Source organism: Mytilus galloprovincialis, chromosome 14, assembly GCF_965363235.1.
Source record: "Mytilus galloprovincialis chromosome 14, xbMytGall1.hap1.1, whole genome shotgun sequence".
Taxonomy (NCBI): Eukaryota; Metazoa; Mollusca; class Bivalvia; order Mytilida; family Mytilidae; genus Mytilus; species Mytilus galloprovincialis.
In genome coordinates this window covers 4,706,367-4,721,173 of record NC_134851.1, presented here as the reverse complement: position 1 = coordinate 4,721,173, position 14,807 = coordinate 4,706,367, and the positions used below count along the sequence as shown (strand labels likewise).

Sequence of the window (14,807 nt, the reverse complement as noted above, 5' to 3'; positions counted from 1 at the left end):
GGACAACTATATTTGGTACTAATGTATATGGATTCATTGCTAGGTCTACATATAAAAAAGAAGTGGTGTGATTCCTAATGAGACAACTCTTCACAAGAGACCAAATGACACAGACATTTACAACTAAGGAGTCTTTTATACAATAACATCAGTGGTCTTGTATTAGAGTGTTCGCCTCAAGTTGGAACTCTGGCATGTTAAAACCTAAACGACTCAAAAATTGATATTTGGTGCTGCTCTTCTTGTGGATTGCACAAAGCAGGGTTAATATTCATGTACCTGTCCTGAATATGCATTTAATTGCCACAGCTGTCCGTCATTACCATCATTAGAGATCGCCTAGCCTTACAAAGTCATGGTTCAGTGATTAATGTTCAGTTTTGGGATTAGGTATTTCTTTCTCTGAAACTAAGTAATTCATTATGTTTATTCAATTAATAGAATAATTGTAAGGTTCACACGTCTGTCTAACAAGGTTCATCTGACCTTGACCTTATTTTCATGGATATTTCAGTCCTTGTTTTTTTTTTGTCAAGCCTGCGACTTTTGTCACAAGATAGTGATCCGGTGGCGGCAGCAGCGTTAGCTTACTTCTTAAAAGCTTTATATTTTAGGAGGTTGAAGACCTGGATGCTTCATACTTTGTATATATATACCTCATGTTACGAAGTTTCCGTCAGTCACATGTCCAATGTCCTTGACCTCATTTTCATGGTTCAGTGACTACTTGAAAAAAAAGTTAAGATTTTTTGTAATGTTAAATTCTCTCTTATTATTAGTAAAAGGATAACTATATTTGGTATGTGCGTACCTTGCAAGGTCCTCATGCCCGTCAGTTTTCACTTGACCTCGACCTCATTTCATGGACCTGTGAACAAGGTTAAGTTTTGGTGGTCAAGTCCATATCTTTGATACTATAAGCAATAGGTCTTGTATATTCGGTATATGGAAGGACTATAAGGTGTACATGTCCAACTGGCAGGTGTCATCTGACCTTGACATCATTTTCATGGTTCAGTGGTTATAGTTAAGTTTTTGTGTTTTGGTCTGTTTCACTTATATTGTATGCAATAGGTCTATATTTGTTGTATGGAATGATTGTAAGGTGTACATGTCTAGCGTGTAGGTGTCATCTGACCTTGACCTCATTTTCATGGTTCAGTGGTCAAAGTAAAGTTTTTTGTGTTTTGGTCTTTTTTTCTAATACTATACGCAATAGGTCAACTATATTTGGTGTATGGAAATATTTTATGATCTATATGTCAGTTACATAGGTTTTATTTGACCTTGACCTAATTTTCACGGTTCATTGCTCAGTCTTTAGCTTTTTGTGATGTGGTCTGTTTTTCTTAAACTATAAGCAATAGGTCAACTATATTTGTTGTATGGAAGAATTGTTAGCTGTACATGTCTGCCTGGCATGGTTCATCTGACCTTGACCTCATTTTCATGGTTCACGGGTTAATGTTTAATTTTCTTGGTTAATGTTAAGTTTATATGACAGTTGTAATAAAGCTTTATATTTAGGACTATCAACATACTATCAATGATTGGTAAAGAAGGCGAGACATTTCAGTGTGTGCACTCTAATGTTTTTATTAGGATTATTTTAGAAGTAAAAAAGAGTTGTAAAAGATATTCGAAAATAGGTTAACTGTATTTGGTATACAGACTGATTGAAAGGTTTAATAACGTATTTGTCTGATGAGGTACATCTGACCATGACCTAATTTTCATGTTTTGTGGTCTGCATTGACTTTTCATGACACGGTTCCAACTAATGTGAATGTATCAGATTATTGTAAGGTGGTTTATCTAAAATTTCCGTTATTTTCATAGGTCATTGCAATTGATAATGTTGCCTGTTTTAAACCCTATTTCTTTTTAAAGACTTTCAACACAGATTTCAACTATTAGACAGATGCCAAGTTATCAAGAAGAGCTTGCTTGGCCCTTATGGCCTTGTGAGATAAAAAGTACAGATCAGTGAAGACTCACAGTTTATGTGACAAAACAATTAATAAAAAAATTATGTATCTAAGACTAAAATATTAATCGGTACACATTCAACATCCAAAGAATTAAGTATAAAGACACCATTATCAGTCAGAGAAAAACATGACCTTGTTGCACAGCCAAAATATAGGTATCTACAGATTGTAGTACCCTGAAAGAACATATGTGTTATATTTTATATGGTTTTAATTTACTAATAACAAAATCAATACTTATACCAACAAAATCATTATCTAAAGACTACTGTGTTGAATAGGTAAACCTTTTAGATTTTTTCATTCAAATTGTATCTAAATTTCCAGGCTTGATTAACAACATCAATGTAAAATTTAGGATGTTCTATTTCATTTGAAATAAGTTTTCTACAGGGCCAGTAAAACTTGCACACCAAATATTTGTATTTATGAGTTAACTCCAATTTCAGTCATGTTGACATATTTGTAGATTTTAGGCAGCAACCATTTGATTTTCGGGGGGGGGGGGGGGGGGGAGGCTATGTTTTTTTTTCTGGACAAGTCGAAAACAATTTTTTTCTTTCAATTTTAGCATTGCATATAGTGGCAGCTGAGGGTGAAACAAACAATTTTTTTTTTCTCAGAATCAAAAACAAATTATTTTTTTCTCCAAAAACTGGAAACAAACTTTTTTTTCCAAAAAAAACCATAGCCCCCCCCCCCCCCCCCCCCCCCCAGAAAATCAAATGGTTGTTGCCTTATCCTGATCCTTTTCCTTTTTAGAAGAATTTTCTTCAGAAATAGCTGTTTTTATGATTTCCAGACTGTACGTCTGTTAGTTCGTTCATCGGCCAGTCTGTCCCACTTTAGGTTTAAGTTTTTAGTCAAGGTAGTGTTTGATGAAGTTGAAGTCCAATCAACTTGAAACTTATTACCACGATAGTGCAAGTGAGGCATCCATGTACTATGGACACATTCTTGTTTTGCTATTTCTTTGATTTTTGTTCACTTTATATAATTTTGATATTGATGGCAAAGAATAAACAAGTAAAACTATGAGCAACTGCTCACTCAGTCTGATGATACCCCTGCTGTGACTGCATTATATCAATAGTATAAAAAGATGTAATTGTTTGGTAAACAGGAAGTTGTTGATTGATGAATCTGAAAAGGCATCACAGGGTATAGCTGACTCATAAAACCTTGAACCCAAATTTCAGAAATCATTGTAATGTAGTTCCTGAGAAAATGGGACAAAAAATATCCATGGAACCAAGGGTGGACAGATGGGCACGACCTTTTTAAAATAATTATTATGGTCTTATCATGTATAGCTTGTTAAGTCTTTGGAGTGATTTAAAGATGAATATTATTTTCCATTTTAGACTACATGTTGACCTCTACATTTTTTCATTTTAAACTTTTATTTGCTGCCTCATTCATGTCCAACCTTTTTGCCTTACTTGTACTTTCTGATTAACTTTTAACCCTGCCACATTCTGTATGTGCCTGTCCCAAGTCAAGAGTGTAATTCAGTGGTTGTCGTATGTTGTGTAGCATATTTGTTTTTCATTCATTATTTTGTACATATTAAAATTAGGCAGCAAGTTTTCTAGTTTAAATAGTTTTACATTTGTCATTTCAGGGTTGACTTTGAGGTATGGGCTTTGCTCATTGTTAAAGGCCATTCAGTGACCTATAGTTGTTAATTTGTGTCATTTAGTGACTCTGATGGAGAGTTGTCTCATTGACAATCGTACCACATCTTCTTAATGTTATATATCAGACTTCCATAATTTGTTGCAGCTAGAAGTTGTAGCTATGTCACTGGAAATGCTAGATCATTTTGACATTTTCTTAAAAAATTAGAACTAACACAAGGTTGATATTTAAAGTTTTTTTATTCATTTAACTTTTAAAATCAATGTCATTAAACTAAATGCTAAAAAGGATTATAATAGTTCTTGGTCATTTTTTGCTGGTCAGGTGCAATTGTTGCAAGCTTCTTGTTTCTCTACTGAACCAGTGCAGTGTATTCCCCCATGTTGAGGAGCTGGAGTATTGCATGACCTTTCCCTTTCTCTGTAACCTTGACAACCAGAATTGACGATACATGATGACCATTGTCCCCAATCACTGAATTTTCCATTGACAGTTGTCAAGAAAAAAACAATTATTAATTTGTGTTGTATGTAAACAAATATAATACACAATATGGTTCCTGTATCTTTTGCTCATGGTTTAGGGAGCTACCATTTGATTTTTATGGGGGGGGGGGGGGGCTAGGATGAAAAATTTTGTCCTGCATTTTTTTTTAGTTGTAATCTCTGTCCTGCCTTTTTATTTTTCACTCTGTTTGGTCCTGCCTTAATTTTTTTTTTTAAGTTTATCCTGACTTTTTTTTTTTGCAAGTGTCTCATCCTGCCTTTTTTTTTACTTTAAACTCCTGTCCTGCCTATTTTTTTCAAATTTCATCCTAGCCCCACCCACCCCCCCCCCCCCCCCCCATAAAAATCAAATGGTAGCTCCCTTATTTAAACATTATTTTTAAATGTCTGGCAAAATTTGCAATTTCTTTCAAGTGATAACAAGAATGTGTCCATAGTACACGGATGCCCCACTCGCAACTATCATTTTCTGTTTAGTGGACCCTGAAATTGGGGTAAAAACTATAATTTGGCATTTAAATTAGAAAGATCATATCAAAGGGAACATGTATACTAAGTTTCAAGTTGATTGGACTTCAACTTCATCAAAAACTACCTTGACCAAAAACTTTAACCTGAAATTTGCACTATCATTTTTCTATGTTCAGTGAACCGTAAAATTAGGGTTAGAACTCTAATTTGGCATTAAAATTAGAAAGATCATATCATAGGGAACATGTATACTAAGTTTCAAGTTGATTGGATTTCAACTTTATCAAAAACTACCTTGACCAAAAACTTTAGCCTGAAATTTGCACTATCATTTTCTATGTTCAGTGAACCCTGAAATTGGGGTTAAAATTCTAATTTGGCATTACAATTAGAAAGATCATATCATAGGACACATGTGTACTAAGTTTCAAGCTGATTGGACTTCAACTTCATCAAAAGCTACCTTGACCAAAAACTTTAACCTGAACGAACGGACGGAAGGACGGACGGACGGACGCACAGACCAGAAAACATAATGCCCCTCTACTATCGTAGGTGGGGCATAAAAAAAACCTCTTTAAACAAGAAGTCTAAAAGAACAAAACTTTTATTTCCATCTATGAACATATTTTCTTAAGTGGTATGACACATTTTTATATTTCAATATACTTACGACAAGGATTACAACTGACAGAATTCACACCATCTCCAACATAGTCGGTGCCGCCATTTGCAGTGGCAGGATTATTACAACTTCTGTACTGAGATTGCTTTCCACCTGTAGAATTGAATAAATATAAAGTAGACAAGTAAGAATTTAGAGTAGACAACAAAGCCCGCCTTCGGTTGCAGGATGTTTTTTTAGCTGTGGTGACCTTGGGCTGTTTTCTGAAGTGCAAAAATCATTATGGTAAATATGTTCAGTCAAGTAACTAACAAAACTGATTTACCTTACTCTGGTTTGTTCACAGATCATATATATGTCATGTTAAAGTTGTTATGCAAATTTGGTTTACCATGCATAAATGTACAATATTTGACACCTTGCTTTACAAAAACAAAGTGATTAGAATTATGATGAAAAATTAATTATTCTATTAATACTTTCTTTTCAACTTCAACAAGCTATGTTCAATATGATTTTCTGATCTCAAATAATTTCACCAGTGATTAAAAACAATATTTGAGAAAGATTGATATGATGCATATTTTATATCATAAGAAGCTATCAATACCTCCACATGTGACAGAACATTCCTCAAATGCTGACCTGCTTGACCAACCACCATTTACAGGTATTCTGGATGTGAATGGAAGCTGAGATCCTGCACTCCAACCCTGTTTTCAAATACAAATGTATAAATAATTAGGTAATGTGTCTCTTTAGCTTTCTGTGTAGCGGTTTGTTGAATGTTGTCGGTCTTTTAAAGATATTATTAAACCATCAGAATTTGCTAAAAATTGTCTTTTCAGGGCATTTATTCATCATTTTGCTGTGTATAGTTTTACTTCTATCTATAGAATTTTATTTAAATATCTAAAAAAAAAATTGCTAATTTTGGTCAAATCTGAATTTAGGGCAACAGAATCTCTTACAAGTTGTAGTCTTTTTTGATATTTTTGATTTGCTAATCATTTTGTTGCATATAGTTTATAGAGGGGGGGCAAGGGGGGTCCCAATAACAGCAAAACAGCAAATTGATTTGGCTCATAACAGATAACAAGGAATTAAAATGGACAAAAACAGATAACAGTAAATGAAATATTAAAATAATTCGGTCTTTGACAAATCAGTATTTCTTATTACGGATATAATCCTTTGTTCTATGACTATGTTTTAGTATTAATTTATGTATCTAGAATGTGTTTAAATTACTACTCAATATATTATAATATTTTTTATACGCTCGTTTACGGAACGTATTATGGTATACTGTTGTCCGTCTGTTGTCAACATGTCGGACATTAACTCAAAAACTCTTTAACCAATTTGCATAAAACTTTGGGAAATTGTTTATATCTATTGACGTGAGCTCCTTTTTTTTTTTTTTTTTTTTTTTTTATATAAATCTTAGATTTTAAGTTTCTGGGTAATGGGTTTTTATTCAATAAAATTGGTGCTTTTTTTTCAGTTTTCTGATAATAAAATATCTCAAAAATGCTTTCAAAAATGCTTTCTCAAAGCAAGGATTTTTGGTGAATAGTTTATATCTATTAACATGAGGTCACTTTCAATTTTTTATAAATTTTAAATTTTACGTTTGCGAGTTAACGGGTTTTATTAATTAAAAAGGGGGGCCTTTCCAGTTTTCAGACATTAACACAAAAATGTTTTCAGCACTTCTCATGAAACTTTGCTGAAATGTTTATATCTATTGTTGTAAACTCCCTTTCGATTTTTATTAATTTTAGATTTTATGTTATTGAGTTAAGGGATTTTATTCATTAGAAAAAGGTGGAATTTTCTAGTTTTCAAAAATAACTCAAAAATGCTTTCAGTAGTTCTCATGAAACGTTGGTGTATTGTTTATATATATTGACTGAAGCTCTCTTTGTTGCTAATAAAAAAAATGACCTAAAAGAGTTTGAATATTCTGACTTTTTCTAAATGATCATTTAATGAGGTGTGTGAATTTTTCTTAATAAGACTATGATGCAAAGTCGTATATAGGGTAGCAAAATCAAAAGCACCAATTATAAGCATCCAATTTATCAAGTACTTTGAACGAATTTTGACACTCCTAAAGCAATTTATTCCACTATTTTGAAAGACCTTATTTGAACAATTTTTTATCAGCTGAGGTTTTTGATTGTACCAAGTGTACTAGTAAGTAGAATACATAGTTTAGTAGGGAAACAATGGCTTGAAACGAAAGAAATCTCTGTTTGTAATGAGTTATGTGCAGCTTGGGATCCAAGTACATGGTTGGAACTCTCATTGTACAATGCATTTGGTTCTGCTTTGAAAAGAATCACAGAGATGAGTCTATGTACCATATTATATAAAAGGTTAACTGGTCGTTAGGACCTAGTCCTTAATTGAGATCCTTGTCAGATATTCCTGGCCATATGTTTTCCTTTTTGTCATATTAAGAATTGTTTTGATTTAATATGTTCGTACGGGAAACAAGGAACATTATTCTCATACAAGAAATTAAGATAATTCTAAATACACATTCATAAAAAAAAATGGAATTTATTACAAAGGATAATCATAAGATATACTTGAATTGTCCTTGACCACACTTCTGTGATGGGTAAATGTTAATGGAATCCTTCTCTGAATACGGGACAAACATATTAGTAGTGGTAGACCCCAATGTCCAATGATCTTCAATTTATACCGAATATTGACTGTCAAAAAAAAAAAGGCTAACATTCCAATTTTCAATAACAGTTAACAGCAAATACATCATCACAATAACAGATAACAAAAAAAGTAATAGCCCAATAACAGCTAACAAAGAATAAGACAATAACAGCTAACAGCAAATATATTTTCAAAATAACAGATAACAAAGAATCAAATTTCCCCATAACAGCATAACAGTTAAACCCCTTGCCCCCCCCCCCCCCCCCCCCCTCTTTATCTATCATAGTTTTTTAAATGACTCTGCTAAATCCTAAAAGATAGTCAAATATCATCATTAAGGACAATAATTCCTGTAAGACTTTCATGATTTTCTATTATGTTGCATTTTTGCACATCTTATACTGATAATTATTTTGCAGTTAGTGAATGGCTATTATTTATTTTGAATTTATTGAACCATAAAACTAATTTTTGACTCTTCACATTGAATAATCCGCGAAGCGGATTATGTAAAATGTGAAGAGTCAAAAATTAGTTTTATGGTTCAATAAAATCAAAATAAATTATTGCCATTCATTATAATAAAATTGAGAATGGAAATGGGGAATGTGTCAAAGAGACAACAACCCGACCAAATAAAAAACAACAGCAGAGGGTCACCAACAGGTCTTCAATGTAGCGAGAAATTCCCGCACCCGGAGGCGTCCTTCAGCTGGCCCCTAAACAAATATATACTAGTCTAGTGATAATGAACGCCATACTAATTTCCAAATTGTACACAAGAAACTAAAATTAAAACAATACAAGACTAACAAAGGCCAGAGGCTCCTGACTTGGGACAGGCGCAAAAATGCGGCGGGGTTAAATTATAAATAAATTTCTATCAAAAATGAGGCTCAAAGAACTTTTTATATATTATTTATATTAACAATGACAACGTACACACATGTTAGCGTATGACTACACAACGTCAGAGTGGGCGTGTCGCCATCAAAATTGATAACATTGAAAATAAAACTAATAATTTTAACCAATCAGAAGACAGTAAAAACGCCAAATTTATTTATTTTAAAGTATATGTATAACTTTTTTAATTACTGTTTTCAACATAAAAGGCAAACATGTTTAGAGATTAAAATCATTATATTAGGACAATAACTCTTTCAAGGAGTCAATGAATGGGTTTAGCTATTTGGTAAATTTGTTGACCTTGACTTGCTGATTATTTCAATGAGAACAATGCATTTTTTAAGATAATAGATCTTGAAATAGTGAGCATATGATACATTGTCAAATTTTTCTATTCTGATTTCTAATTACTAAACAATTAGTTGCATTTTACGGTACCCTTATGTTTTATTGTCAGTAGTAACTGTGGTTACCATGCAAGTAGATTGCAACAGGAACATAAGGAACAAATCTGGAACAAGGTTTCATAACGAAGATTGTGATTGGTTTTAATTGGTTTACTGGTTTTCAATGGAGAACATGTGTGTGATGCTAATAGCTCACACTAGATAGACTACCAGGTGAGCTAAAAATGCAAATAATCAAAATATATGAAAAATGGCAACTAACATTATTATCATTATTTATCTTTGTAATATTAATTAAATATATGCCCACTAATTACTATAACATATATGTATTACCTTTGGTGGGGTTGGATCTGTAGCAGCTAATGTTCGTGTATCTGTAGACATTTGACCCTAAAAATGGAAACAAAATTTTAAGCACAGAATAGGGGGTCTCATTGGGGGTTCTGATCCCAGATCCCGCTTACTGTTTTGTTAGATTCCTGTATCCCACTTACACTATGTACGTAAGAAATTCTCATTTTTTTGTGTAATTTCCTGTGTCCCGCTAGACTTCATTTCCCGCTTTCACGGCACATTAATTTGACTTTCACGTGTCACGCTTAGACCCCAATGACGACCCACATAATATATTGCACCTAATCATCTAGAGATTGCAATAACTCGTTCATAAAATGACATCAAATCAAGAAGTAGGAGGCAAGTTCAAAGCATCCCAAATCTAGACAACATGTGAATGAATACAAAATTATCTGTGATCTGTGCAGTATATATTTTCCTTGTTTCGGGCAACAAAATCAAAATTAATAGCCGTTCCATTATTTACCAACTAAGAATGTTAAATATAATTATTCCAATGCCATCAAAAGAGATGTCACTTAGCACCAAAACTTACATTGCTTGTCTTTCTGTAATTTCCAAGATTGTTGTAGGCAGCCCGACGACAATCACCATTTGACCTATCCCCAGACAACACATCCACTTTTATGTAGGGAAAATTACCTTCACAATTTAAGGTTGTAGTATCAGTTCTTGATTAGTAGCTGATGAACTTCAAAAATAACATTCTGCAAAAAAAAAAAAAAAAAAAAAAATCAAATATATACGCAAATTAGAACAAATCTTTAATTGAACATAAATTACCTTCCTGAACTGTACTCAATTATTTTCTCTAAGATAATGTTAGAACAATGAACTAGACTTAATAATTTGAACAACTGAAACCATAATTGTACAAATAATGTCTGTAGTGGCGTTTATAAAGATTTTATTATCTGCTGCAATCACAATGTGTACATAAGCATTGATAAATGGTTTTATTTTAACTTCCGTAGCATTTTAAGAAGTGCAATACTTCAATAAATTCCAATCATTATATTAACTACTTTATAATGAAGAAGTCTCACTCCTTTCCAACCCTCTAATTCTGTAATTAACAAAGCAATTTATTATTTCTTTCCAACCATTGTTTTGTACTTACCAAATCGACTTATCCCAAGAGTATCACTATCAAGTTCTTCAATAGATTGTACCTCCGTCCAGTCAACCAATTTAAGCCGCCTGAGTAGGGTCCTTGTAAATAGGTTAAAGGTGGCATCAGATGGCATACACATACCAACTCTTACATATTGGTTCCTGCAATAATCAAAAAGATGTTTAAAGGTGAAATAAATGATTCTTCATTCTTTTCTTTCCTTTTTTAAAACTTCTAATAACATAGTTGAAACAGATTAATGATTACCAAAGATGTTAATTGGGCCATTAACATTTCACTGAAAGAAAATCTTTATCATCTCATATTATCACCAAAAGTCTGTTTCTAATCAATTAAAACTAGTTTTTCAGGAGTATTAAAAATCTCATAGTTTAGGTGAAAGATGAAACAGGTAAAACCCTGTCTGAAGTTGTATATATTTAGTTCATAGTGCATTTGCTGATGTATTCTCTAGATCATATTCACGTTTTCATGTAGTTAAATCTTCATGGGGATCTTTCCATGCCTTGATTTGGACAACAATTGTTATAGTTTGTTGGACACCTAGATTCATGAATAAATCCATTCATGAAAAAATACAAAATTGAACCCCACGAATAAAAGTCACAGTATTCAAAAGTTTAAAAGATATCAAAATGTGCCAGTTTCAAGAAACAACCATTATAGGCTCTGTGTTAAAGACCGTATTTTGACCTAGAATGGTTTACTTTTATAAATTGTGACTTGGATATAGAGTTGTCTCATTGGTACTCATATCACATCTTCCTATATCTATTATCAGCATGAGAATATTATATATCAAACTTACAATTCAACTCCTTTGGTATATTTTGCAAATTTCCTTGGAATTCCATTACTCCAATGTAGTGTGTAGCTATGGGTTCCACCCAAGATGGTCAGGAACTCATTTGTTTCTACACCAGTTAGCGTCTCTGGAGAATCAGGTTGGTCATCTCTGACCATTATAGATTCAGTCTGTCCATGTTCTGGAGAACTTGCATCAATTTTGATATTAAGCTGATGAAAAAAGTTATAGAATTATAAAACATTAATTTTGTAAAATTATTATAAACTGAAAAAAAGATAAAGTGGATGTTCAAACTCATATTAAGCCAAACTGACAATGACACAGCAAAATATAATAATAAAAAAATACCAACTAGTCTACAGAACACAGATGTGAAAATGTTCAGCATACTCTAACAATGTTTGAAACCAAGTTTACAAAAGCTATCACTTGTAGTTTTTGTCGAGCCTGCAACTTTTGTTGCAGAAAGTTGACATAGGGATAGTGATCCGGCGGCGGCGGCGGTGTAAGCTCACTTCTTAAAAGCTATATATTGTATATATATGCCTCATGTTACGAAGTTTCCGTCAGTCACATGTCCATTGTCCTTGACCTCATTTTCATGGTTCAGTGACCACTTGAAAAAAAAGTTCAGATTTTTTGTAATGTTTTTGTAATGTTGAATTCTCTCTTACTGTAAGTAATGGGATACCTATATTTAGTATGTGCGTACCTTGCAAGGTCCTCATGCCTGTCAGATAGTTTTCACTTGACCTCGACCTCATTTCATGGATTAGTGAACAAGGTTAAGTTTTGGTTGTCAAGTCCATATCTCAGATACTATAAGCAATAGGTCTAGTATATTCAGTGTATGGAAGGACTGTAAGGTGTACAGGTCCAACTGGCAGGTGTCATCTGACCTTGACCTTATTTTCATGGTTCAGTGGTTATAGTTAAGTTTTTGTGTTTTGGTCTGTTTTTCTCATACTTTATGCAATAGGTTTACTATATTTGTTGTATGGAATGATTGTAAGGTGTACAATAAGCGGGCAGATGTCATCTGACCTTGACCTCATTTTCATGGTTCAGTGGTCAAAGTTAAGTTTTTGACTTTTTATCTAATACTATATGTCATAGGTCAACTATATTTGGTATATGGAAATATTTTATGATCTATATGTCAGTCGTGCAGGTTTTATTTGACCTTGACCTGGTTTTCACGGTTCATTGCTCAGTGTTAAGTTTTTGTGTTTTGGTCTATTTTCTTAAACTTTAAGCAATAGGTCAACCATATTTGTTGTATGGAAGCATTGTTAGCTGTACATGTCTGCCTGACATATGGTTCAACTGACCTTGACCTCATTTTCATGGTTCATGTTAAGTTTATGTGACAGTCGTAATAAAGCTTTATATTTAGGAGTATGAACATAATATCAATGATAAGTAAAGAAGGCGAGACATTTCAGTGTGTGCACTCTTGTTATCATATTTCAAAGAGACAGTACAAAGGGGAACAACTAATGTGTCTTTGTACATTCAAATGTTCAAGTGTTCCTTCCCCTTTGTTCGATTAACCGTATGCAACACCGATTTATAGCTTTATAGGTACATTTTAAGCCGCAAGCCTAGTGTAAAAGATGTTTTTATATTTTTACAAGTAACAATTTATCATGTGAATGTTAAATATCCATATGCTATATTAGTATTAGATAAACGTTTATTTCACTAGGATTGGTCTCCATTATTTTGTTTCTTGGTAACAGTAATTCAGTATTTTGTGACAGCGATATTTTCCTTTTTGTTTTATTTTGTAACAATTCAAATTTATCCAAAAGCAAGCGACTATTATTTTCACAATTGTTAGCCTACACGTTAAGAAGTTAATCCATTTTAACCCTAGCATTGTCTATTTCTTGTTATCGTGTATATATAGTATGTTACCCCGATTTTGTTTTTTGTCCATGGATTTATGAGTTTGAACAGCGGTATACTACTGTTGCCTTTATATGTGTTTTTAATTGTATTTTTCGTTTATAGCATTACGTGACAAATTTCATTATTACATGTAGTTATGATTAAGTAAGATTACGTAATTCATTTTATATTGTTACTACGTAAATGGGCAGTTGGATACCAGCGATCAAGCTGTACGGACGTCGTGCATTTACAGTGACATTCATTGTGTTTAGTATAGAACATTTATTGGAATTACCATTTGTTTTGTCTTTTCGGAATATTTACCGTTGAACTTTTATTGTAATTAATGTATTGCACTATTGAAGAAGTTAACCCCGCCCCATTATGTATGTATGTGCCTGTCCCAAGTCAGGAGCATGTAATTCAGTGGTTGTCGTTTGTTTATGTGTTATATATTTGTTTTTCGTTCATTTTTTTTTATATAAATAAGGTCGTTAGTTTTCTCGTTTGAATTGTTTTACATCGTCATATCGGGCCTTTTATAGCTGACTATGCGGTATGGGCTTTGCTCATTGTTGAAGGCCGCACGGTGACCTATAGTTGTTAATATGTGTCATTTTGGTCTCTTGTGGACAGTTGTCTAATTGGCAATCATACCACATCTTCTTTTTTTATATTATATATAAACCATCGTAAAGCTTAACTTAGATTTGTTGGCTTTAGACAGTGAGTTCCCCCGAATTCTTAATATAACAGGAACGACTAAAACCCCTGTTATAAATTTCTGAAGTAGTTGCCTTACAATTAATTTACAGGTAACTTGAGTTTCATTCTATCATCATATTTATTTAACGAAAATTTAGTGACAATATTATATTGATTGGCGGTATCTAAAAAGTAAAATCACAAAAATACTGAACTCCGAGGAAAATTCAATCGGAAAGTCCGTAATCACATGGCAAAATCAAATGACAAAACACATCAAACGAATGGACAACAACTGTCATATTCCTGACTTAGTACAGACATTTTCAAATGTAGAAAATGGTTGATTGAACCTGGTTTTATAGCGCTAAAATTATCACTTTTACAACAATCTCATGTCCAGTGGCAAATAGTTCGGGCCTGTTCAGTACGCAGGCCATGTCTGAAATTTCGATAGGTTGTGTTTCTATCTCCCAGAATTACAAATCAAGGCTTTCAAAAATTAGTTTGAAATCTTTTGTTACTTTGCCATGAGTTTCCATTTTTGAATTTTTCTTGGAGTTTGGTATTTATGTTATTTTCCTTTCTTGTGAAATAACAACATGCATGCAATAGCACTTACATCAAACAATCGTTCAGAAAAAGTACTAAGCGTGGTAAGACTG

General features: G+C 32.9%; 1 protein-coding gene across 1 annotated transcript; it reads right to left on the bottom strand.

Moving 5' to 3' along the window:
• Positions 1-5,262: 5,262 nt before the first annotated feature.
• LOC143059340 (properdin-like) lies at positions 5,263-11,774 on the bottom strand. The gene is made up of 6 exons (XM_076232818.1): positions 11,542-11,774; positions 10,719-10,873; positions 10,134-10,305; positions 9,575-9,631; positions 5,845-5,947; positions 5,263-5,387 (listed from the first exon to the last, which is right to left on the bottom strand). The coding sequence occupies exons 4-6, from the start codon at positions 9,623-9,625 to the stop codon at positions 5,263-5,265; spliced, it is 279 nt and encodes a 92-aa protein (XP_076088933.1). The 5' UTR covers positions 9,626-9,631; positions 10,134-10,305; positions 10,719-10,873; positions 11,542-11,774.
• Between the last annotated feature and the right edge of the window lie 3,033 nt (positions 11,775-14,807).

What these genes read in the sequence shown, in the direction of transcription:
- LOC143059340 (XM_076232818.1), bottom strand. Translation starts at nt 9,625, where the DNA reads ATGTCTACAGATACACGAACATTAGCTGCTACAGATCCAACCCCACCA. An exon ending in CAGATCCAACCCCACCAAAG is followed by an intron (nt 5,948 to 9,574) that starts GTAATACATATA and finishes ATTTGAAAACAG; the next exon opens with GGTTGGAGTGCAGGATCTCA. An exon ending in ATGTTCTGTCACATGTGGAG is followed by an intron (nt 5,388 to 5,844) that starts GTATTGATAGCT and finishes TCAATTCTACAG; the next exon opens with GTGGAAAGCAATCTCAGTAC.